The following is a 27,740-nucleotide window of genomic DNA, read 5'->3' on the forward strand; positions in this document are numbered from 1 at the left end:
GACTCTCCTTAGAGTACTTCAAGAACACTTCTGGGCACTGTATTTTAGGAAGGACACCAACAAACTGGAGTGCATTCAAAGGAGGGTAAATAGGATGGTCAGATGTCTGAAAACCATGCCTTTCAAAGACTGGTTTAAGGAACGATGCATATTTAGCTTGGGTTGAAGGAGCAGATTTTGACTCAACATAAAAAAAATTGGTAATTAGAACTGTCCAAAAATAGAATGTATTATGAGGTTGGATGACCACTTGTCTGGGAATCTCCTCTACAATATCCCAATCAGCTTCCTTTCCAACAGGATAACTAACCCTGAATCCCTTTCCTTCTCACATTATGCAACAGAAGTAATAGCTGAAGCCAGCAGGGTGGATAAGCTCTCCAAGGGGCAAGTTTAAAAAGAGACTGATGAAAAGAAGACTGACAATTTGGGAATGGTAACATTTGTTGAATTGCAAGAGGACAAGGAACTGGAGACAGAGAAGAAATCTACCGATGGCAGGACTACATGTATCATCATAAAAAGAAAAAGTTTCAAGAATGAGATAGGAGGGCCAAATGTTTCAGATAAGTCAAGGAGGATGAGAACTGACAAAAAGCAACTGGATTTTATGAAATGTGTAGGCCACATTTATGATTTCTTTCCAAGTTCTTGGTGAGGAACAAAACTCAAAATTCTAACACGTTTTTATGGGAAATTATGAGCTTTCTTAAGGTTTCTAAGAATACCGATTGCCTGCCTGCACGCATGCATGTGTGTGTGTACAAAACTATTCTTAAATCTTATTCCACTCCAGCATCCTGAACCAACATATCCATTAAGCTGCATGTCTGTGCAGAAGCAGAAGTCTGTCAAGTAATACTGATTGAATTATTTCAGGAACAGCTAAGGGGATCAAGGCACAGAAATGAAATTTGGGTGAAAGAATCATTCAAGTAAACAAGACAGCAAGACAAACACTGTTTGCCAAATGTGTACCTAAGCCTACTAACCAACAATGTCATTCAGCAACATTTGCACCCTTTTGGCCTATGCATTTTGGAATTGGCCAAATGGTGAGGAGAAAATTCTATTTTTGTATTATAAATGTATGCAATGTATTAAGTATAAAAACAATTTATAAAACACATCAGAATTTTATTGCTTGAAGAATACAGCATATGAAAGCATAAGAATGTCCAAAGGAAAAGTCGCAAGGATCCAAACATCATACATACCAGATGCAGTAAAATATTAACCTGAACTCTGCATCAGAAAAAAAAGTATGAAAAATATCTAAGTTAAGAAAAAGATTCACTTAAAATAGAAAGTGTAAGGATGTTACAGTACAAATTAGAAAAGCCAACACTGCATATTAACATGTGATTACTCTCAACTAGCTTTGCTACCTTTGGTACTTATTGATACCTTTAAAAAAACGAGTTGCTTACTCAGATCTTGCCCAACATACTTCATGCAATATCCATGAAATAATCTCAACTTAATCACTCCAACAAAACTAACCTTTTCACTGGGGAAGAAGGGTGGTGTGCTGGAAAAGGGGGGATGTATTTAATAAATGCTTGATAACTCTTTGTTTTCTGAAATAGCAAAATCTGATCATTAAGAAATCCAAATTCCTGTAAACCTTACATGTTTCATTTTCTAATTAAAATGGTCATATAATTTTTTTAGAAGCCCAGCAGTTGCCAAAACTGTTATCTAATTTTTTCAGCTCTGCTTGAAATCCCAAAATTCAAGGATATGGATATCTGACATAAGAATTGTGGCTTTTCCCTTCTGTTCCCAAAATGTGAACATGTATGCTATTATCCCAAAATGTGAACAAGTATGCTATTTCTTCTATACATCAGAATTAAACAACCATTAATGTGCTTTACTGGAACAAAAGAAAAGTGTTTCTTTAAACTAATATGTTAAAAGTAACCATTAGTTTTCCTCGTGGTGCTCATCAGTATATGGCATGCTGTCCTAACTGAAACTAAACCTGATTAATTTTTCTGCTATTAAACTCAATTAGGATTAAGAAGACAATGATGCCATTTCAAAAGGTAGCACAGAAATCTGCCTGTAACCTAGTCAGGAAAATGTTAAATTTCTGCTGACAATAAGTAAATTGTAACTACTAAGGGTGACATTTTAAAAAAAAATTATTCTTTTCCTGCAAGCATGCTCATCAGCTTGCACTGCTCCCCGCAAAGGTCTGAATATTCACCAACTCCAGTTAAACCCATTGGAACCCAAGCAAATGTTTCAGCAAGTTCCACCTACTCATTTTAATAATATGAACATGGTTGGACAAAGCAAGTAACACTATCAACACAATTACTGAATTGGAGTGAAATAATAAGAATCATGACAGTCCTCAAAATAGGGCAGTCTTTGAAATGTAATAGTTTAGTTCAAGATGAATAGATGCCATAATAAAACCTTGGTTTTTACCCCTATACAAAAAAAAAAACAAAAACAAACAACTGAATTTGTACAACTCCTATTAAACATATGTCTTCCTAGCATTGTATGTGTTTGAGTTTTTTAACAAGTGTATTTAACTGAGCATATATATTTATTACCTTTTTATTTATATATATATATATATATATATCTCCTCATTTTTAAAAGGACAAAAAATTCAGACACTGTAGAACTGAACTCTTTGTTTTTTTAACTAACCTGATCCAATTTCAACTGCATCATTCCCACCCGCGCCCCCCCCGAAAAAATAATTAAAAATTCCCCATATATGATTTTTATAGTTTAGTTAAAAGGGCAGAGGAAATGCACATGTAGATTTAGAGCTTCTGTATAAATCTCAATGTATTTTTATAAACTTGTAGTTTACTGTAACACTGTTTATTGATCAAATAAAGGACTCACTGCTATCTAAAATTTCATAAACACCATTAAAAATTCAAAATTGATATGATACTGAACCTTAAATCTTCAAGAGTTCAAAGAGAGAGTTTTTACATGGATAGCACATAACAGCTGAAACTGAACAGCAGACATCCCGAGAATACCAATGGCCAGTCCACCAAGATGCATACAAAATTACAGATAAGCATTCTTTTCACTTTTTCATTGTGCAGGGAAAAAAAACTGTGAGAATAAAAACTCAGCTGGTGAATTTCAGATGTCATCTTCATCCTCCTCGTCCTGAGAAGATCCTGCCTGTTGGGATGCACTGGCTGAAGCAGCAGCAGCCAGCTGTGCTTGTTGGGCTGCTTGCTGCATCTGGAGCCATTCTTGCTGAGCCAGTTCTGCTTGCTGTTGTCTAGCCTGAAGAGCCAGACCCCCCCCCCAAAAAAAACACTTTGGTCAAAGGCAAATATGATCAATTACAAATATCAAAAGCAGACATTTTCCAACTACTACATGGTATACAACATCCTATAACAGTACTTAGAAGGAAATGTAGCTTGAGGAAAATATTAAAAAGCAGTATTTTTGCAAACTCGGGTTGCTGGATTCCTGGTAGGTTTTCCATAGATATCAGACAATCCTTAGCCAATGTCTTGGCTGAGGATGAAAAATAGTGTGTGTATTTCTTTGTTTGTGTATGGTCTTAATATTCTTTGACTACAATTCTTTTACTTAAGTGCAACACCTTGATGTCTCTATTCTTTCTCTACTACAATCCCTTGCTATCCATGGTTTTGAATTGTGATTGAACCTTGTAATACAAAAATTATCTGTCATAATTTAAAAGTTCTTGACAAGGCATTTTCAGATCTTAAAAGAGCACTACTGCATGTAAATCCAATAAAGAAATACTTAAATATTGCTCCCAGGCATTAGCCTTTGTCTGCCCCTTTCCCCGGGTATATCCTTAAGCTTTTGCTTTTCACCATGCTACTTAAAGAATAAAATGATGATAAAACAAACAAGGTGTGGAGAGTATGAAAAAAGCAATCAAACAGACTTAGGGAACCAAAAGAAAATTGAGAAGAGTGGTAATGACAGAATACAAGAGAAAAAGATGCAGTCTGATCAAATAAAGGACTTAGGGGGAAAAAACTTAAAGCAATTCAGAATATCTATCTGGACTGAACCACGTAAGATTCATCCACACTAACCTGAGTAAAAGAAGTTATCATTCTAATATTTGATAGTCACAAGTAAACACTGACAAATTATGCAAAAAAAAATTATTCCCATCAAAGAAATAGTTTAACATTTTCCATTAGCCTGTTCAAAACTCAATCACTTGTCCTTCCTTCACTTTCTAATAAACATCTCTTCCCCTACTCATCCTGTAAAAATGGCTAAGAAATGATAATATCTGAACCATTTCTACACAAGAAGAGGTCCCAGTAATGGCACTAGGAGGGTCAGGTGGTCAGGTCAAAAACAGAAAACCTGTTTTCCTATAAGAATACCAAGAAAATACCACACTACACAGAATTCTGTCTCTTACAATGGCAAATGTTTTATGAAAAAACAGCATTGCCTTGAATTAAATTAATCCAAGGGATTAGCTCTCTATACTCAACATCCTTCATTTCTCTTAATCTTTTAGGACTGTTATCCATATATTAATCTAAACCTCTTTTGAACCTATTTTCAGCCTGTACCACATCTTGGGTCCCAATAAGTAAAAGCTATTTCCTTTTGACATAAAAAGACATATACACTTGAAAGTATAAAAGTATAAAAGTAGTTCACATTTATGTATCATTTTAATGTTTCACAAAGTACTTTATGTACATAATCTCCTTTGATCCCCACAACAATCCTGAGAAATAGGTGCTATTACTATCCCCATTTTAAAGATGAGGAAACTGATAGTGAAGTGAAGTGACTTGCCTAGGGTCGCAAAGCTACTTAAGTGTCTGTATGCTAGTAAATCATTAATCACAAGTACCAAAAGAGTGGTATAGACAGTAAATGCCACAGAAGTCATGAAGCAGGGATCACTGTGGGCTAGAAAAGTCTGGGTAAGGATCCGTGGAGGAAGTAGGACTTGAGTTAGGTCTTGAATAATAAGCAGGATTTCAACAGGTGAGAAAAATGGGGAAGGCATTCCAGGGACAAAGGGGTGGGCAAAAGTATAGAATTGAAAATATACAAGTTGACTTGTCTTGTTGGAACAAAGTAGGGGAGATATGCCTTGAGAGACAGGCAGGGACCAGACTGAGGAACACCTTTACTGCCAGACTAAAGAATGTGGACTTCATCCTGAACTTAATAGGAAGGTATCAAAGGCTATGGGACAGGAAAACGACGTGATAAAAGCTCTTTTTAGGAAGAGCAGTCTGTTGGCAACTCGAAGAAGGGACTGAAGGAGTAGAGGAGTAGAAGAGACTTTGCACAAAATTACTTAGAATAAGTTATTACAATCTTAGTGTTAGATGATGAGGGTTTAGGCTAAGGTAGAGGCAATGGAAATAGAAAAGGTGCTAAGAAACAGGTTTGGAGCTGAAAGGGACCTCAGAGGCCCCTATGGGCAACCCCCTAATTTTATAAATGAGGAAACTGAAAAAAGGAGTGGTTAAGTAACTTGGTCATAGAACTAGTGAGATTCTCTAGGTAGGATCTGAAGCCAAGTGTTCCTGACCCCAAGTCCAGAATTCTATCCACTATGCCATCCTGCCTCTCAAGGACTGCCAAAGACATTTAAAAGAAAAACTGACAGGACTTGATGATGGATTGGGTATGAGAAGCAAGAGACTAGAAGATATCAGAGATGGGCAGAGATTTTAAGCCTGGCTGAGTAGAAGAACACTGTCACTGAAAGAAATAGGGATAATCAGAAAGTAAAACAGTTGTTTTTTGGAGGTAGAAAGAATAATTGGTAACCAAAGTTTTAGAACTGCTAGCTGCTGATGGTTTAGAACATCCAAACATAAATGGTGAGAAACAGTCAAATACACTCAGACTACAAACTCCTTGACAGCAAGGTATCCCCTAGCACAGTGCTCTGCACACAGCAGGCACTTAGTAAATGCATTATAGTGTATAATTCAACTGGATTTAAGGGAAGAATTTAGAATAAGAGATAAAAATTTGATATTCAGGCATAAAGGTAATGGATGAAAACATGAAGAGTGAAGGAGACAATGGAGAAAAGACCAAGAATTTAAGAACTGAGCCTTCATGCACTACTAGAGTTAGGGAATGGGAGAGAAAGGATATAGAAGAGGGGAAGGAAAAGAATAAGAAGAGTCAGTAGGGCCAAAAAAGGTCAGTTTCAAGAAGAAAGGGGTCAATGATTTCAGAAAGGTCATAGAAGAGGCCTGAGAAAAGGTAACTGAATTTGGTGGTTAGGACATGTCCAGCAAATAGCAAGAGCAAACTGCTCAGTAAAGAGACAAGGGCAAAAAATACATTATAAGAGATTACAGAGGGAAAAGGCAGCAGATGCAAATTATACATTCTTGAAATTTTGCAGTAGAAAGAATAAAACAAATAGGACAGTAGCTTGAAGGGTCAACAGGAATAAAGGTTATTTTAGGATGAGTCTGCGCATGGTTAAAAGCAGAGGGACAGAATCCAGAGAAGAGACTGAAGGTGCTACAGAAAGATGTTAATCAACATACCAGAGAAGACTGGGATGAAATTTACAGCAGGGGTATATAGGAAGCAAGTGTAAATACAAAGGAAACAACAAAACAAAGAGGAAAAAAGGTCACTCACAAGTCAGAAGACTAATTTATTTTTCTGTGAGTGAAAAACTATTTATTTCTAAGCTTAATTATCCAATTACAAAAAGGGTATTTTACTACAATAAGTTTAATATATCAATTTCTAAAAAAAAATTTGTATACTACAGTTATTCTAGCATATTTCCTTTGGTAATAGAACCACTGGGAATTCTCAAATTGTCCAAACTGTATTAACAACACAAAAATGTTAATATTTCAGGTATAAGGAAAACTGTAGTATTTAGCAAAATGATATATGAATTTAGTTAAAGATTAACTACTGTGGCTTACCAATAACACAATTCTGGGTATATAAAATTTCTCATTAAGATGAATAAAAACTTCAAGTACAATCATGTACTTGTACATGTTTGGAAACAAATTCAAGCACCCTCAAATCACTACAGCTACTTGCAGACACGTTCCAGAGCAAATACTTTATTAAAGCATCTTTTAGACACCATAAAACAAAAGAAAACAAAAAAATCTGATTTCTTCAGCAAGGTGTGAGAGCAGGAAAGCAACATAGGATATCAGGCCTCAAAATTACCACCACCCAAGTGTCAATCCCATGCCAAAATCCTACTTATCACCTTACTGTGACACAGCATTGGCCTTGGGATCTCAAAGGTTAAGTACAATCTCTTGTAGGTTCTATATTAGGCTGGAAAAGCCTTAAATATGAACCTGATGACTGTGTATCTGTTATGTGAGGTCTAGCTTGGCTAAATACAGAAGCCTATTACCATCATGTTAGCCATCAGGTCATGAACTTTTTGGGCCATATTAACTGATAAAACAGACAAATATGTAAAATGTCTCTCAGTCTCAGACAGCCCTTTTTTGCTTCCATAGTAAAGTGCCAGAATAAGAGACAAATCATGTTAAGAACAAGAGTTTTAAATAACCTACGCATATTAAATTTCATGTTGGTACCTCAAAAAGGTATAAAATTAGGGAAAGAAGCTAGAAAGCAGTAGAGAGAAATAGCTTTGTGTGTGTGGGGTAGGCAGAAGCTGATGGGAGACTTATACCTATATATGATCCATCATCTTTTAAACTGGTTGTTTTTTTTTTTAATAACAGAGAGCCTAACCTGACTACATCCTCAACCTTCTTAACTTCAATGACCCCCTTCCCCTCCACTCTATTTTTGCCACACACCAACATAATTACTATGTCTTGGACCCCTCCCTTTAACAGAACTGCAACTCTTCCCAGATTCTGAAATTCAAAATTAAACTCTCTGACCACAAACTTCTATTCTTTTGCCTCACTGATATTAAACCTTCCCTCACAACCCCTATTTTTGTTTGCCTCATGAGACACAGGACTCCTTCCTAGTCTCTATGCGACTCTGGCTTTACCTCTCTTTTACACTTGGCCTTGACCCCATGGTGTGCCATTTTAAAATTTCCCCAAATACCACTCTAAAATCATATGACCTCTGACTTTGTTATTCACAAATCCTCAATCCATGGCAATTCCCACTATACACTTTTCCTGTTTTAAAGGATGCCAACCATCACTACAGAAAAACATGTGGCTGAGTTGAATTCATCTGTTGTTAAGTTTCTGGTGCATAATCTCAGCTAAACCTTATTCCCTTCCTAGTCAGCAATCCTTATATTCTAATCTTATTCATCACAATGACTGTTCTACACTTTCTCCTCTCTTCTCAAGCTCCTAATCCTACTTCTATCACCTCTACACTTCAAGCAGATAATCTAACCTGCTATTTATCTCACTGACAAGTGTAAGGCGATTTGATGAGCTCCCTCAACTTTTCCCAAAATTCTTAGTAGAAGCTATCACTGCATTCTTCTTCTGAGGAAGAGATATACGTACTCCTTGATAATAATTATAATAGCTAACATTTATATAGTGCTATGTGCCAGGCACTATGCTTTATAATTATTATCTCATTTATTTATCTCAATTATTATCTCCTTACAACAACCCTGGGAGACAGGTGCTGTTATTATCCTCATTTTGCAGATGAGGAAACTGAGGCACACAGCAACTAAGTTATTTGCCTAGGGTACAGCTAGTACATGTCTGAGGGATTTGATCTTAGGTCTTCCTGACTCCAGGACCAACCTTCAATCCACTGCACCACCCAGCTGCCCTCTCATTGACTCATAACTTCCTAATCATCAAACACAGTGACCTTTTGTTAATCTTTATCCTCCCTGATGTTCCCGAAGCACATTCAACTTAATTGACCACCCTACCTCCTTCTGGAAACATTCTCCTTCCTTGCCTTTCTCAAATACTATTCTTGCTTTTAACCTCTTCCCTAACAACTTCTTGTCTTTTCTGGCTTGGATCCTCTTCTTTGTTCCTTCAAGCGTTCCCCTAAGATCCTGCCCTTGGACCTCTTCCCTTTCTTCTACATTCTCTCCTAAAACATCCTATGCTACCTCCACAACAACTTGAGAATCTATCCCAAAATCTCCATTCTACTGCCATCAATGCAATAGCCTTCTTACGTGCCTTCCCACATCCACAACCCCCACTTCAATCCATACTTCATACAGCTGCTAAACTATCCTTTTTTTCTGCATGTATCTGATCATATCACACTCCTTCTAAAACCCTTTGATGTTTCCCCATACAGTAAAGGTCAAACCTTAGCATGGAATTCAAGGCCCTCCATAATTTGATGCCACACTAATTTCACTGGACTCCCTTTCACGCACCGTTTCAGCCAAACCAGAGAACTTGCTGTCCCATATCCATGCCCTGCACTTTCCCATCTGTCTCCTGTGCCTAGAATACCTTCTCGCCATATGCTGACTTCCTATCCCACCCTTTAAAGCTGAAATTAAATATCACTTTCTCCATTAAGCCTTCCATGATCCCCACTAATACTGATATTTCCCCTTCGAACTCAGTACACTGTTTGTATGCATCCCATTCTCTATCTCCTGTAACTACTGAGACAGAGCCTGTGTCTTATCTAAACTTTGTACTACCTCCTCCCATATCCTCAGCACATGGCAGGTAACTACTGAATTCTTTTACCACTTCCCTTTGTAAGCAAAAACATACATGTGCAAGATAGCTGGCCAGAAAACAGAATTCACTGCCCACTGAAGTGTGGTCTCAGACTGAACATTACACTCAAATTAGCAAAAGTAACCCAGGTACGTATGAGGTTACATTAGACCTTCTCATTCAAAAGAACCTTAGTGGGAGGGGGCAAGCAGAATAAATGGAGCTGCAGCAACTCTCTTTAAAATTCAAAAAGGCCAGTCTTTTCATGAACATGGTTTAATCACAAAGAGGAAGGTTTTTTTGGGTTTCAGCTGTGTGTCATTAATCATAATATTTCCTATCAAAGAGTTTCATCACTTTATTATACCTGAAATCACATGCTATACTTGTGAATTATCATTTTATATGAAAACTTCAAAGTAAATTTCATATGAAAAGATATTAGTTCTAAGATTGCTATCTTAGAAAATAGACTAAAACATATGCTACAAATATTTACTATTTTTTACAGAAGTCAAAATTTGACCAGGCTCAAACACCAGACTCTCTCACATGATAGAAAGAGGTTCTTTTTGGGTGAGCAGGTTTTTGCAGACCCAAAACATCACAAACTTCAAAATCTAGGAAGATTTCCATAATGAACTAGAAAACCTAAATAGGATTGCATGTAAAACCATAAATAGTATAAAATACTTACTTTGGCAAATAATTCCTGTTGTTGTCTTAGTAGTTCTTCTTCAGGAATGCCTAGGTTTTCCAAACGAGAGTTGGCCTTTCTTCTTTTTAGGGCTACTGTTTTGCATTCTTGTAAGACTTCTTTCACTTCACTGATGTAGGAGCCAAAGCCCAAACTATCTAGTGCTGGAGGGAAAAAAACAAACTAAATTGAGTTTCCAATCCATTATGGTTAAGGAGAGGTACTGAGAAAGTAAACAGCACTTTTCCTAGGTATGGGCCATTAAGTTTCAGTTGGTCTTTTTTGTTTTAAATCAACTTAATCCATTTCATAGCTATACTAAAATTATCTTGATGGTTGAAACAATAAATATTTTACCAATATACCCAATATTAAAAGCAAAATCAGCTGACAGACAGGACCAGGTTTCAGCACTCAGGCTTCCACTTTTCATTCTCCCATTGACTATAATTTTTAATAACATCAAAGCATATCCTATGAAAAGCTAACAATGTTAAAGATATGTGGCTTTGGAAGCACATTCAATCCACCTACAGTAGTAACTCATGATTCAATGATTTAGTCACCCTCAGAGGACAAAAAAACCCCAAATATTTATAACTTATTTATTAATAGTATGATTTTTATGTCAATTGTATTGAGAAGTTGGTACGTGTCTTATTAAGTTTCAAATGGAAAGAATGAAAGATAGCTTGTCTTTTGTCCAGAAGACAAGTAGGAGATTTTTTTAGCATCTAAACTGTCCAATTTAAGATATGCTAGTGGAAACAAAATGCCACATACATACATAACTACCCATTTGGTTTTCCCAGATATTGGAAACTAAAGAGGAAACACTACAAAAATAATTCCAAGTGGTGTAACAGGATAAGTAGGAGTGGAAAAGAGGTAGAAGAGATAGGGATAAAGAATTCTAAATTCTTATTCTTTCATAGAAAGAAAAGCTCTCCAAATGTTTTCTTTAATCTAGAAATAAAGTTATAATTATTTTTAGTTAATATTACTTTAACAACAACATCTACGACTACCATGTATATGGTGCTTACTATGGGCCAGGCACTGTGTAAAGTGTTTTATTTTATTTTTTTGGTGAGGCAATCGGGGTTAAGCGACTTGCCAAGGGTCACACAGCTAGTAAGTATCAAGTGGCTGAGGCCGCATTTGAACTCAGGTCCTCCTGACTCCAAGGCCAGAGCTCTATCCACTTGGCCACCTAGCTGCCCCTGTAAAGTGCTTTATAATTATTATCTCATTTGATCTTCACAACAACCTTGGGAGGTAGATATCATTATCCCCATTTTACAGATGAGGAAACTTTTGAGTGTCTGACGCGAAGTAAAACAAGCAGAACCAGGAGAACACTGTACACAGCAAGAATAATACTGTACAATGATCATTTGTGAACGACTTGACTATTCTTAGCAATACGACCCGAGACCACTCGAAAGGACTCAGGATGAAAAAGAGAAAGGACTGATGGAATCTGAATGCAGATGGAAGCGCACTATTCGTCACTTAATTTTTTTCATGAGGTTTTTTCTGGGAGGGAGAGGGGGTCCTGTGTCTTCTTTAGCAACATGGCTAATATGGAAATATTCTGCACATATATAACCGATATCAAATTGCTTACCATAGGGGTGGGAGTCTGGAACTCAAAAATTTTAAAAACAAATGTTAAAAATTACTTTTACATGTTTTGGGAAAAAAATAAAATATTATTCACAGGGGGAAAAAGTTCCAAATTCTCTCTCCTTCTCCTCCCCCCTCATTAAAAAGGCAAGCAATTTGTTACAACTTATACATGTTCAGTCATGCAAAATATTTCCATGTTAGCCATGTTGCAAAAGGAAACAGACCCTCTCAAAAAAAGAAAAACTAAAAATGTTTCTTTTTAAAATTTATTTAAATATTTTTTAGTTTTCAACATTCACTTCCACAAGATTTCAAGTTCCACATTTTCTCCCCTCCCCCCACCCCAAGATGGTATGCATTCTGAATACCCCTTCCCCTAATCCACCCTCCCTTCTATTTTCCTGTAAGGCAAGACATATTTCTATACCCCATTGGCTATATATCTTATGTCCCAGTTGCATGTGAAAACAATTTTTAACACTTGTTTTTAAAACTTTAGGTTCCTAATTCTCTCCCTTCCTCCCTCCCCAATCACCCTCATTGAGAAGGCAAACAACTCGATACAGGCTATACGTGTGTGGTCATGCAAAACACTTCCATAGTAGTTATGCTGTGAAAAACTAACTACATTTCCCTTCATCCTATCCCACCCTGTTTATTCTACTCTCTTTTTTGACCCTGTCCCTTCTCAGAAGTGTTTGCTTCTGATTACCCCCTCCTCCAATCTGCCCTCCCTTCTATTATCCCCACCCCACCTCAGCTTATCCCTTTTCCCCCTATTTTCCTGTAGGGTAAGACAGATTTCCAAAAGTATGTTTCAATCTACATTCAGACTTCATCAGTTTCTTTTCTGGAGATGGACAGCATTTTTCATCAGAAGTCCTTTGGAATTGTCTTGGATCATTATATTGCTGAGAATAAGTAAGTCAACTACCACTGATTGTCATACAATATTGCTGTTACTGTGTACAATGTTCTCCTGCTTCTGCTCACTTCACTTTGCATCGGGTCATTTAAGTTTTCTCAAGTTTTTCTGAACCCATCCTGCTTGTCATTTCTTATGGCACAATAGTACTCCATCAAAAATCATGTAACACAACTTGTTCAGCCATTTACCAATTGAAGTCCATCCTCAATTTCTAATTTTTTTCCACCACAAAAAGAGCTGCTATTAAGCATTTTTGTACAAATAGATCCTCCTCCTTTTTCTTTGATCTCTTTGGTAGACAAAGGTGGTAGTGGTATTGCTGGATCAAAGGGCATGCACTGTTTTATAGCCCTTTGGGCATAGTTCCAAACTGCTCTCCAGAAAGAGTGGATCAGCTCACAATGCCACGAACAGTGCATTAATGTCCCCTCCAACATCTGCCATTTTGCTTTTCTGTCATATTAGTCAATCTAATAGGCATGAGGTTAATATCCAAGTTGTTTTAATTTGCACTTCTCTAATCAATAGTGATTTAGAGCATGTTTTCATGTGACTACAGTTTGGATTTCTTCTTCTGAAAACTGCCTGTTCATATCCTCTGACCATTTATTTACCAACTGAGGAATGATTCATATTCTTAAAAATTTGACTCAGTTCTATACATATTTGCAAAATGAGGCCTTTATCAGAGAAACTTACTACAAATTTTTCCATCAGTTTTCTGATTTCTTTTTAATTTTGGTTTCATTGATTTTATTTCTGTAAAAAATTTTAAATTTAAAGTAATCAAAATTATCCATTTTTCATCCTATAATGCTCTCTCTATCACTTATTTGGTCATAAATCATTCCCTTATCCATACACCTGATAGATAAAATTTTCCTTGCTCGCCTAATTTGCTTATATCACTTTTTTTTTAAAGGCAATTGGGGTTAAGTGACTTGCCCAGGGTCACACAGCTAGTAAGTGTCAAGTGTCTGGTCTGAGGCCAGATTTGAACTCAGGTCCTCCTGACTTCAGGGCCGGTGCTCTATCCACTGCACCACCTAGCTGCACCTATTATATCATTCTTTATGTCTAAATCATGAATCCATTTTGACCTTAGCTCAATATGTGGTGTGAGATGTTGGTCTTCACCTAGTTTTTACCAAACTGCTTTTCAGCAATTTTAGTCAAACAAACAGTGAGTTCTTATCCCATTAGCTTGGATCTTTGGGTTTGTCAAACATTAGATTACTATGGTCAGTTACTACTATGTATTGTGTACCTAATCTATTCCACCGATCTACCACTCTATTTCTCAGCCAATACCAGACTGTTTTGATGATTACTACTTTGTAATACAGTTTGAGATCTGGTACTGCTAGGCCACCTTCCTTCACATTTTTTTCCCACTGAGTCCCTTGACATTCTTTTTGTTCTTCCAGATGATTTTTTAAATTATTTTTTCTAGCTCTATAAAACTTTTTTTTGGTATTTGACTAGTATGGCATTGAATAAATTAATTTAGGAAGAATTGTTATTTTAATTTTCTTACTTCAGTCTATCCATGAGCAATTACTATTTCTCCAACTGTTCAGATCTGACTTTGTATGAAAAGTGTTCACTTTGTATGAAAGTTCTAATTGTGTTCACATAGTTCCTGGATTTATCTTGGCAGGGAAACTCTCTAGTATTTTATATTATCTATAGTTATTTTAAATGGAATTTCTCTTTCTCTGTCTTCTTGCTGAACTTTGTTAGTAATATATCAAAATGCTAATGATTTATGTGGGTTTATCTTATATCCTGCAACTTTGCTGAAGTTGTTAAGTTGATTCTCTAGATTTCTCTTAAATATACCATAAAATCATCTACAAAGAATGAAAGTTTCTTCACTGCGTATTCTAATTCCTTCAATTTATTTTTCTTCTCCTATTGCTACAGCTAACATTGGTGATAATGGGCATCCTTGCTCTAAGAAGATATTATTCATGTTTCTTTCATGGGTTTGCAGCCAAAAAAACCTCATAACCATCTAGTAATAAACATCTCTAAATATGGCTAAGTTTGTCATTACACTATGTGTGACATAGGTTCCATCACCAGGTATAGTATAATGGATAGAGTGCTGGACTTGGAGTCAGGAAGACCTAGGTTCAAACACTATCTAAGACACTCACAGATTCTGTGATCTTGAGTTTGTCAATAACCTCTCTGGTCCTTAGTATTCTCATGTGTAGAATGAAGGGACTGGACTCAATACCCTTTGAGGTCCTCTGTAGCTCTGAATCTATGATCCTGTAATACTCAGTCTTTTCAGCTTAGCAGAACTTGCCACAGCTTATGCTCTGCTAGTATAGTTTTCAAGAATGTAGAGTAACCTCTGCACCACAGAAAGACATCAATGAAGGAGTTTAATGAAGATACTTTGTAAAGATTTCCAAAAGCCTGGTTTCAGGGAACAAGAATTGAGAATATTCCTTAGCATTCTGCTACATTTCTTTAGACATTCTACCTAACGTCTGAAAAAAATTGAGTCTATGACCTTTAGGACAGGTGCCAAATACTTACAGATTCATATCATGTAGGTGATGGTTTGTATGAATAATCTTAAAGAAATCTGACAAGCTTTTGTTGCTAATTTCTATGTTATTTTTATTGATGATGCAACCTGTCACAACATGCAATTATGTGATTAAACTAAAAAAATTCTACTTGATATCTCTACTAATGTAAGGTAGAAAACAACAAAAAACACAGAAATATTGGCCCTCATCTGAACTAATGAAATATTAACAGATGCCTGTTAATACTGGAAACTTCCCTTTTGTCTCCCTCAGCATTACGTAAAAGACAATAAAAATAATAAATCAAAAAAATTTATTCAAATCCTTACACTGGCATTTCAGTGTATGTGGGTTTATCTTATGTCCTGCAACTTTGCTGAAGTTGTTAAGTTGATTATCTAGATTTCTCTTAAATATACCATAAAATCATCTGCAAAGAATGATCCTGTAATACTCAGTCTTTTCAGCTTAGTAGAACTTGCCACAGCTTTGTGGCTTTGACTACTCTACCCAATCTTTCCCAGACTCACCATATTTTTCGTGTTGATATGCTATTTTGACATATTTGTCTCTTACCAACGAACATTTCCCCTATAGTACCTTCCTATAAAAACAGAATTAAGCTAAACCATTTAATGTAGGGATTATACACAGTTCTAGGGGCTACATTTTAAGAAAGATAATTAAACTGAAAGATGTCCAGAACAGGGCAATCAAGATGGTGAAAGGCCTTAGAGGTATAATATAAGGTCACAGGGCAATCCTCAGTTGGAGATTAGCTGAAAGAATTTTGGATGTTTAACTCAAAGAAGAGATGGCTTGGCTAGGATGGAGGACATGGTACTTTGTCTTAAGAAAGATAATCACATGAAATGGAGATTAGACTTATTCTGTTTGGCTCCAGAGGACAGAACTAGAAGCAAAGAAGAGGGTGGAAGTTCAAGACAGACAGATATAAATAATTAAAATAATTATAGTGATCCAAACATAGAATGGATTAAATTAAGAGGTAGTGGGCTCTCCCTCACTGTAGATTTTCTAGAAAAGGCTAGATTGACTATTTGTCAAGTACAGGGGATTTTTTTTTTGTACTGAATTGGACTAGATAGCCTCTGAGGTCCCTTCCAACTCTTAAGACTCGGTGACCAACAGTACGTGAAAACTGCCCTTTACATATTTTATTTGTTAAAAGAAAAGTAGGATGTGTGTTTTAGCATCAGTCATCTGGAACCATTGTATTTGGACTTTTGTCACTTATTATTGCCTTCATTTACATCAGTTAAGGTAGTAAATATAAATATACGTGCGTATGTATGTATGTGTATGTGTGTATCTATATCTATAGATAGTAGATATAGATACACACACACACACACATACACACATTTCCCCCCTGGCCTCATAGGTAACAGTACCACTTAGACCACTATTTCAGGAAAAATTCTAAGTTATGCTTCATTTCACTCCAGCCTCTCCAGCTATCTCCTTGCCCACACCCAGATACTCTTTCTTTCCCTTCCTCCCACCTTTTTGGAATCATGAACCACGATCAAATCAACTCTGGCAATTCTCTTGGATGGGGAATGTTGATTTACTCTCCCGTCCCACTCAAAATCTCTCTAACTTTCTGGACTAAAGTCACCCATTACCCTTTGTGCATGATCTCCAGGGGCCACCTTTACTTTTTGTCTTGGTATTCCCACTGCTTAGTCCTTACTTTCTGTCTTTTTATCTATCTCCATTGCTCAGTAGTATTTGGCACTGAGTAAACACTTAATAAAATCTTTTTTTTTCACTCTTTCTATATCATTTCATAAGTCTTCCCAAATTTCTCTAAATTCTTAATATTTGTCATAGAGGTAGAGAAAAAAAATCTTTGCATTAAATATTCTAATAAAAGTCTGACAGCCAAGATTTATAAAGAATTAACACAAATATATACTTAAGAGCCCAATAGAAAAATGGTCAAAAGGTATGCTTTTCATAGTTGATAGCTTGGGCTTCATATTCTGAAAACTATCCATATTCTTTAGCTCAAGTGTGATAGATTTGAGTCAACTCTATACATCTTGTATGTTGGATTTTTGTCAGAATGTTTGGTGCAAGATTTTTTATTTCAACTCAAAGTTTTTTCATTTAAGGTTTTATTTTGGTGACACAAAAGCTTTTTATTAAAAACAGAATTTTGTTTTTTAGAATCTCCTCTATTCTGTGTCTGGTTATTATGTTTACAATGGAGCATAAGGTCCTTGAGGGTAGGGATTGTTTTGGTCTTTTGTCCTTGTATCCCCAGCACCCAGTAAAGTGCTAGCATTAGAGGTGTTCAATAAATGCTTGCTGAATATTTTAAAAAAAACTCTGAAATTGCAACATCATACTCATCAAGTTGGCAAAGATGATAAAAGACAGAAAAACTAAATGCTATAAAATCTTGTGAAAAGAAACACACTAATGCATTGTTGGTGCATCTGCGAATTTGTCTAACCATTCTAGAAAACACTTTGGAATTATACAACAGAATAAACCACTTGTACCTTTTTATTTCATTAGTGAATAGAGAATACTCAGTGAGGACATCATCTGCACCAAAGTACATCAGCAACTGATCTTCAATTTAAAGTCTCAACAAGAGTTTCTTAGAGACTCTGAAGGAGTCACATAACCAGTTATGTGTCAGAGGTGGGACTTCAATCCAGATCTCCTTGAATCCACTACATCTACTGCCTTATCTGATTGAGCAATACTAGGTTTCAACCTCCAGTATGTCAATAACAGAAAGGTCCAATGTGTAACAAAATACTCAAAGCAACACTATGTAATAGCAAAAAGATGGAAACAAATCATGTACTTAATGACTAGAGAACGGCATAATGTACTTTGGCATACAATACTCAAATGGATCTACAAGCTCATCATTTTGGAAGTTCAACTTGTGAAACTCTTACTCATATCCTCTCATATTCCTTCATGTACTTTACTGTATATTAAAATTAAAATTATTGGTATCTGCTTTCAAGGAATTAAATATATACTATATGGGAATATGACCTATAAGATATACAGATAAGCACGATAGAAGGTAGAGTATTGTGAGTGCAAAGGAAAGATTTAGGTGAAGTATTATAGGAAAATCTGAAGAGGAAGAGCTCATTTCCAGCAAGGGGAATCATGGAAGGCTTCACAGAGGAGACAGAAAATTGCAATAAGCCTTGAAGGAACAAGATTTTGACAAACATAGAAGGGACTGGCTTTACAATGATTCCTTGGGCCCAACATTCCATCTCCTGTTCCTGTCTCCAAACCTTGGCAATGGCTACCCCCATGTCTGGAATTCACTCCCTCCCTCATCTATGCCCTGTAGAATCCTTGTTTCTTGGAAATTTAACTCAAGTGCTACCTTACATATGAAGCTTTCTCTGATCTGCCACTCAATCCTTCCCAAGCTACCAATCATCCATGCTCCCTCCAAAACTGCTTTACACCTATTTCTTATACGTGTATATGTATATGTATGTATGTATACATATCTATCTGTGCGTATATACCCACACATTCACCTATATGTATACATACATACATACATTATGTGTGTGTGTGTGTGCACATGTTTATCTGCCCTGGTATACGGCATCTAAGCTCCTTGAGAGTCAAGACAAGCTCATTTTTCTGTATGCCTGGTACATAGAACGCTCCTAATAAATGTTTGCTGATTGTTAAGTTCACTAGAAGGTTCTACTCAACTTGCAAGTGGACTTTCTTTCTCTAGTCCTTTTAACAGCACATTGGTACTAAAGTGGTATTCAGACTATCCACTTGTTATCCCTGATTATGGCCCATCTCCTTTTCTGGTTATACATTTCTTCAGTGATGTCTACTATGCTATTTCTTATGTTTTAAGTCATTACTGGTAGCATGCTACAACCAACTTATACCCGCCATGAGTTTTCTTCATTGACCTTTAAGGTTCACATTTGATTCTTCCTATATCATGAAGTTCCATTCACAGTCACATGAGACTTTGTATAACAAGCCTTTTCAAAAATGACAAATAAGTCCCAAAATAGTTATCAATGAATCACAACTCACAAATATTACTAAGAGAATGAATTTGCATACATTTTATTTTAAAAATATTGATCTAAAATTTTAAGACATTTTGCATGATATGTGTTACCACCTAAAATATAACACCTTGCAAAAAAAAAAAAGGAACACTTTTTACAGTGATTTATTATCTCATAATAGTAATCATTCCAGTTTTACACAAAACTCTGGGGTATTTTAAAATCTAAGAATAAGTAAAAAGTCAAACCCTTAAGAACTGTCAACAAAAATAATTCTTCACACTACTACAGACACACAGGAGTACAGTCAAAAAACATACAATAACAACTACAATGTGGTATGATAGGGAAAAAAATCACTACCTAAACACAATATTTAACTATGTATGAGTCATTTTCATACATAATCAATGAATTCAGAAATTTGGCACAGTGGATAGTGCCAGGCCTGGAGTCAGGAAGATTCATCTTTTTGAGTCCCAATCTGGCCTCAAACACTAACTAAGCTGTGTGATCCTAGGCAAGTCACTTAACTTTGCCTCAGTTTCCTCATCTGTAAAATGAGCTGGAGGAGGAAATGGCAAACCACTCCAGTATCTTTGCCAAGAAAACCCCAAATGTAATCACAGAGAGTCAGACACAACTGAAAAAGAGACTGAGCAACAAACTGACAGCTAAACTTTTTTTTAAAAACACATACAAAAAAGCAGTTATTGAACATGTTTAAACTGATACTTCATATGTACCAAAGACTGCTTTAGTAAAAGAAACTCTTATGCTGGTAAATATCAATTGAATAAACGTCAGGAAAACAATATACACAATGATTACCATAATTTAAAGGAAAAAAGCACCAAAACAAAGCCAAATTCTGTGTAACTGTAATGAACAAGAAATCTTGGCCCGAGGGAAGAGAGAGATGAGAGACTGTTTCTGGTCTCTTTTAACCTCCACCTCTAATCACCTCTACGTTCTATTCAACAAATGTCAACTTCCAGCATAATTATTATTATTATTATTAAAACTTTAAACCTGCCTAGAGTGCCTCTCATTTTAAGAGCAAAGGATAATTTGATGGACAGACAGCCTGTATGCTCCACCGGCATTCCCATATTGCCAACAGAAAGTGAGGAATGTCCCCAGAAGATCAGATGGACCCCCTATGATAAATGTATGAAAGGATATATATCTATATACGTAGGTATATAGACATATAGATCCGTCACAGAGAATGGGCAAGCATGGATAGTTTCCAATTAACATCAGAGGGAGTACCCACAAGGATGATAAATCTACTGATTGTGCCATGCATGCTACACACAAATCACGAGCCCCTCTGGAAAAAATAATCCATTTGTGATTAATTTTTTAAGAATTTTTATTTTTTTTCCTATTAAGGCAGGTAAGTAGTATAATAAAGCATTAGACCTGCAGTCAGGAAGATCTGAGGTCAAATCCAACCTCAAATCCATACTGCACAATGAACAGCAACAGACCTTCAGTCTAACAGGAAAGAACACTGGGATACAGGAGACAACCAGGGTTGCAATACTGAATCTTCAATCTTAAACAAACTTAACAACTACTGTGCATTTCAGTTTCCCAATCTACAAAATAAAGATATTTAACTAGACTACATCTTATAACCCTTCAAGCTCTAAATCCTGCAATTCTAAAAATACAAAACAAATAACATATGAGATCTAAAAGTCTCAAAATTATTTCAAAATTGATTCTGAGTTGAACATGACACTCTGAAGGCAGCTAGGCAGCACAATGGAAGCCCTAAATTAAAATCCAGCCTCAGATACTCACAAGCTGTGTAACCCTCTGCAAGTCCCTAAGCCTCTGTCTGCTTCAGTTTACTCAACTGTAATAGCACCTACTTCCCAGGCTTATTGTAACAAATGAAACAATATCTGTAAATCTTTTCTCCCTTACACCCCTTTTACTTCTAAAGTGTGCACAGGACAGGGAAACCAAAGTTAGGATTTTTCCCTAAGGCCATAAAATTTCTAATGAAGATCCACAAATTCAATGAATGTTAGAGACAGAATGGGACTTAACAGATCATCTAGTACAACACTGATTTTACAAATGAGAAAACCAGAGACTTGAGAAGCTGTCTTCCAATAAGGCAACAAAGCAATACGTTGAAATCCACACCAGAAAACACATTCACTGCCAAAGGTAGCAACATAGAACACAATCTGAGAAACTTAGAACCTTTTATAATGAACTGTGACCTTCATACAAAATACTAAACGTACTTCCTTTCAACTTAAGATATAAAACAACTTTTCAAAATAAAGCATACAACTTATATCATAAACTTATTTTCACACCAGTTACTTTATAGATCTATTCAGATTAATTGCAACCCTTCCTTATTCTTTATCTTTTTATTTATAGCGGCTGAATAATGATTTTTTGGATCCACTGTTACAGCGCTTTGGCCCCACTGTTAAGAAAACGTCAAGTGAGTTGCTCAGAGGCAAAAGTCTAATCTTCATTCATTAAAGAACTCATCACTAAATGTCTAAATTCTTCAGCAACCTAAAACCGCAAGACTTGTACAGTTTATCATCTGTGTAAATGGTGTATTTCTAATTGAAACAAATATGTAAAATAAAGTAGATGCTACATCCACACCTATATTTTTACCTGCAATTCGCCCATATTTCCCAACCCTAGGTTCCAAAGTGTAGGGATATTCCTTCTCTGTAAAAATACTAAGAAACATCTTCTAACAAATTTTAAAAAAAATACCTGCAATGAAGGAGCTCCCAAATAAAGGGTCTGTATCATTTCCAATTTTTAGGACTGGGGAAGGGAAATAGAGATGGTGTTTTTAATAAAATGTGATTTTACGATAAATAGCATTAACACCAAAAAGGAACAATTAATTATAGCAATCCCCATAATGTCATATAAATAACACTGAAAGCAAGAAAACTTGGACACAAGCCCCTGCAAGTCATTAAACTTGTCTTTAAGTCTCAATTTTCTTTTACATAAAAGGGTCTACTTCAAATGGCTACTATGAGACTCAAATGAGATACCGTTCTCAAAGCACTATAACTTTCAACTATTATAATAATAATATTATCACATCACTTGTAAAAATGTTACGTGTTTGGCACAGTGCCCAGCACTATATAAATGTTTATTCCTTTTCCCTTTCCTTTATTATCATTGTTTATAAATTAGTAAAATAACTGTTTTACTAGGATTCTAATTCTTGATTCACTGGGTAGCGACAGGTAACCACAAAGTATTTAGAAATGAACGTAAGATAATATTGTGTTTGCTACACCAGTACTTTCAATCTATTACGTTACTATAAAAAAAATTCTAGAATTGATTCTCTACCAAGAAGTTCATTTGCAATTCGTTATTAGATTTTGGAAAGATCATCACTTCAAAGGTATTTTTAAAAAAATGGTAAAGTAGATCCCTTTGAAGTCTCTAGCATTTTTCCATGACAGGCAATGTTGACAAAAGAACCTTTCCATTTTTATATGAATTGTAAAAAGAAATTGTTATCTGTGGGGGATAATGCTGTATAAGAAAAATTGTTTCAGTAGCTGCATAGTACAACATAGCAATATAAACAAAAGAATATCCTTAGCTTTCATGTTGTGGGCTTAAGTATGAACATCAAAAAAGCTTTTAAAAGAATTACACTTTCACCACAAATCTATTAAAGCAGTCAACCTGTTACTGCAGTTTGGTTTCTCCTCCCTTCCCTTCCCCATGAGAAGTCATGGTATATTTAAAAACTACTTTCAACATATCAAAAAGGTACAATGGGTCATTTAATTATTTTGTCAATGTTAACTGTAAAATGTCACCAGTGCAATAACAGGTACATTTACTAGCATAATACCACAGCTGTACAATGCTGGAGCTCAAGTATTCTCCACATCACTGTGTATGACCATTACTATATAAATAAATAGCAATTTTGAAACTCAAACGGTAAAAGGAAAACTAGAAGCCCACTTAAATGAAGACTATGGTTTTGAATAACTTTGAATTTTTAAAAGTATTTTAAGCGATCGAGAGACAAATTGGTAAGGCTGGAATTTATATTATGAAATAAGGTCATTTCAAATTTAAATACTTTTCAAATACTAAGGCGATGAAAGAAAAATGAAAAAATGTCATATTGCCTTCTTTAAGGAGGGAAGCCAATACTCACTCAGCCCCAACACGATCATGATGTACTAAAAAGTCTCCAGAATATCTCCACCTCTTGACACTTGACAGTACCCTGCACATGATCTACTGCTAACTGATGAAGTTGTTTTAAAGAGCCATTCATGAATGGCTGTCTGTGTAAATCCAAGTGAGCAATTCAAGGGGGTAAGAACAGAAAAATATTCAACGTAAAAACTCCTGGAATAAGCTACTGGCCACATTCAAATATTTTCTCTTTCACACCTGTCTGCGGGTAAGCAAAACAGAGACAATGACGGTTAAAGTAACATTCATCCTCTTCAAAAAAGTTACCTCTGCCTCCACAACAGAAATCAAAAACTTACTATTTTTCTTTATGTATTCATGTAACAAAGAACTCCACAAAGTAGAAAACACGGTACACTTGCTTTTCATTCAAACATCCATCTTAGGATGAAAATTTTTACTCTCTCATACGCAAGAAAAAATTCGAGATGTTTTCATTGTCTTTATACTCACTCCCCCCCACCAAAAAAAAAAAACAACCAAAAAAATTAAAGCCTTTCTGTAAAAATGATGCATTGAAGCCAGAAATCTCGAGTTCTTTTTCCAGCCGTGCTACTCTCTAGGTGTGACTGACCTGGGGCAAGCCCAGTAAATCTAGTTGCTATACCGTACCTCTCTGTAAGCCTGCTACTTACTACTAATTATTTCTTCGTGATGTGTTATGGGACACAATAAATGCCTGCAATCATTAACTATCACCGTACCAAAGCACCTTGGGGTGCAGGACATCGTGGTCGTCCTCTCTGAATGCCAGTGTTGCTTTTAAAGGACAAAAAAGAAACAAGCTGGGTGCCGAGCCAACTGGCTCGAGTCTTGGAGCATGGAGCAAGCCCCCTGAAGGCAGGGGGGCGGGCTCCTCTTCCGAGCCCGGAGCCTAGCACGGAGGCGGCGTTCAGCGCATTGTTCGACCGAGTTCCATTGCACCAGCGACCCCCGCTTCCCCCCTGCTTACCTTGTATGACATGTTCCGGGGAGATGGTTTTCTTTTCCGATTTGTTGCAAATCTCATTGGCTTCGGAGGAGATGAGGTGGATGAATTCAGTGCAGCAGTTCACCACCAGTTCCCGGGCATCGTTGGCCACCCGGACGTTTGGGAGAGTCTCTTTGATCATCTTATTGATAGCAGCTCTGGGGATAGTGAGATCATCGTCGTTGCCGGACGAAGAAGCCATCGTCTCGTCTCGACCTTCCTTCTCTTTCTCTCGGCGTTTAAAAATTCCCTGGTTCTGGTCCACTGGCCCGCAGAGACCAGAGAATCTTCCTCACACGAGGACCCGGCCGCCTCCGGGGGCGGCGCAGCGGAGGCACAAGCCCACAAGTCCGGAGAGAGAGTGGGGCGCGCGTGTGTGTGTGTGTGTGTGTGTGTGTGTGTGTGTGTGTGTGTGTGTGTGTGTGTGTGTGTGTGTGTGTGTGTGGTGACTTGGAGATCGCGGACACGGGAGAGGGAGGGAAGAGAGCGTGGTCCGGGAAGTGGAGCAGCTCGGAAACCACCACCTCAGAGTCACCTCCTCAGGGGGGCGGGCGCCGTCTCCGCCGGCCCCGTCCCCCTAGCCCTGGTGCGATCCGGGGGCCTGGCCTGGCCGCTGCTCCGGGCCGACACCCCAGGCAGGGGCTCGGCTCTAGAGAGCCGGGGCCGCCGCCGCCGCCTCCGCCGCCGCCACCACCTGCTGCCGCCGCCGGCGCCACCACACCATTCTTTGGGCACCGGCACCGACGCCGCCGACTCACAGCATGTCGGCCGCCGCGGCCGCCGCTATCGCCGGGAAGGGGACACGGAGCGAAGTCAGGCAGACGAGGAGCCGCAGCGGCGGCCGCCGTGGCCGCTTAGCCCGGATGCAGGTCGCGGAAGCTGGAGCAGCGAGAGGGGACGGCTTCTCCGGAGGCCGGGGGAAAAGGGTTTGCCAGAAGCTGCTCCCGAGAACCTTTGCGCGGCCGGAAGCGCCGGCCTCCTCCAAACTCTCACTTCACTTCCGGCGGGGAAGAGCTGCTATGGCCCTTCCCCCCCATGGGCGTCCGAGGGGGTCCGGGGCGGCCTCAATGGCCGCTTCGCGGTCCAGTTTACCCGGACCGGTCCCAAATGCCCCCACGGTCGAAGGGGAATCCCAGGGAGCGCCAGCGGCAGGAGGGCGGCCCCCTCGGAGGAAGCACCTTGGCCGGGGTCGCGGAGGGGGCTGACCAGAATAGATGTTGGGACCGCAGGGCAGCGCGCTGCCCGGCAGCCCCTCCGCCGAGCCGGATCTCGTGCCCGGCCCTGGCCCCCGCCCCCGCTCCGCCTGGGCCGAGGGAAGGGCGGGCTGCTCTGGCAGGAAGCGGAGGAGTTAAAGGGTTGGGAGAGGGGCCAGGGTTTAGGGCCAGAAGGGCCGCTGGGGCATCGTGGGCCAACAGAGCCTTTTTCCTGGGTCAGTTTGAGGGTGAGGGGCGAAAAAATAGTCCTCCTTTTTGGTTCACCATTGGTCGTAGGCACGGGAACACTGAAGGGCCCCATCTGCGCCCCAAACCTTAATACTTGTGAGACTGTGGGTATGCGGGGGAGGGGGGGAGACTACTGGACCTCACTTCGAAACCCTTGGGACCCTGTGTGTACCTAACCTCAGTTTATTGAGAAGCTTGGACTTCGGAGGACTCCAGCTCTAAATTTGTGATTCAAAGAACTTTTTTTGGGTCTTGATTTGCATCAGAATGGGGATGCGTGGCATTTTAATGCAGTAGATAATGGGGCCCTGGTTTAGAATACTACATTTACTGTTACCAGCTGTGTGACCTTGGGCAAGGCACTTAAAACTAAGCCTGTAAGTTGTACAAGTGTCAGTCTGCATTAGGGGAGGGAGTTTCCTTCCTGGAAGTTTCCCATACTGCTAAAATCGCAGGTCTGGACCCACCTCCGAAATACGGATAATGGGACTTGTGCTACTTGCCTCAAGGTTGTTGCGCTTTTCAAAGCACTGTATAAATGTGAGCTATTATTCTTCATGGTCTCTGGATAAAGCTGTTTTTCATGATCTTGTGCCATCTGGTTGTTTTTGTTTTTTAATCAGTTTTGTCAGCAGGTGCTGAAGGTGACTAAGAACCAGAAGAGTTTCCAGCCTATGGAGAAGTGGTGTGAGAATTGGAGTTGGATGTATAGTAAAGGCCACTCCTAGACATTTGGCTTGCCCAGACTGCATCTCCAAGGGCACTCTACCTCTCTGCTGGAGTATATCATAGGCATATCTTAAGCAAATAATACAGTGGTGAGACAGAAATGCTTGGGAGAGCTAGGTAGAAGAGTAGGCAGCCACCAGGAATACGGTGGTGAGAGACATTTTTAGTATTTTTTCAAATGCACATAGTTTTAATGCTATAAAATTCCAGCCTTCGTGGCAGGTAAATATTTGTGATAAGTCTTAATGTCATATTGAGAACTCCCATGGAACATGGGAGTACAATTTTGAAACCTTGCTTAGGACTCACAAGTGCCTTCTCCTACCTCTCATTCCAGGAATAGCAAGAAGTCATCAAATTCTCAAAACAAAGTTGGTGCTTTTAAAATTTTAAAACTATTCCATACAGTGATTTGGGAGGAAAAAGTCCCCTCATTCAACAATAATAAGAGGTTTTAATATGAAATAAGGTGAGTTTCTCTCTGCAGGTTTTTTTGAAAGCAAGTTGGAGAGATCCATTCGTTATACCTGATAGGTCTTTCAGTTCCTCAGATAGAGTTGTACTATATTGAACAGCAAACTGAAATACTTGTCAAACATTTGTATTGTCTTCTGAAACTACATTTCTCAACAGAATTTCATTGACAGGGTTTTGTTATTGTTTGAATTTAAATATTCTAGTCTCATCCCTAAGGTTGACCATTAGCTAAGTTTGGAGAAAGGTAGTCAGCTGGGACCAAGCTTATGAAGGCCTTGTTACTTAGTCATTTTTTTACTCTTTCTGAATATTTTTCTTGGGGTTTTCTTAACAAGAACACTGGAGTGGTTTGCCATTTCC

The 27,740-nt window shown here is 38.0% G+C and overlaps 1 protein-coding gene across 1 annotated transcript; it reads right to left on the reverse strand.

Annotated features, from left to right (window-relative positions):
• Nucleotides 1-1,116: 1,116 nt before the first annotated feature.
• Nucleotides 1,117-25,886, reverse strand: DR1 (down-regulator of transcription 1). Its single transcript, XM_020972054.2, has 3 exons — nt 24,715-25,886; nt 10,342-10,505; nt 1,117-3,279 (listed from the first exon to the last, which is right to left on the reverse strand). Exons 1-3 carry the CDS (start codon nt 24,932-24,934, stop codon nt 3,130-3,132), a joined length of 534 nt encoding a protein of 177 aa, XP_020827713.1. The 5' UTR covers nt 24,935-25,886; the 3' UTR covers nt 1,117-3,129.
• Between the last annotated feature and the right edge of the window lie 1,854 nt (nt 25,887-27,740).

Source organism: Phascolarctos cinereus, unplaced genomic scaffold, assembly GCF_003287225.1.
Source record: "Phascolarctos cinereus isolate Bilbo 61053 unplaced genomic scaffold, phaCin_HiC Scaffold_5;HRSCAF=322, whole genome shotgun sequence".
Taxonomy (NCBI): domain Eukaryota; kingdom Metazoa; phylum Chordata; class Mammalia; order Diprotodontia; family Phascolarctidae; genus Phascolarctos; species Phascolarctos cinereus.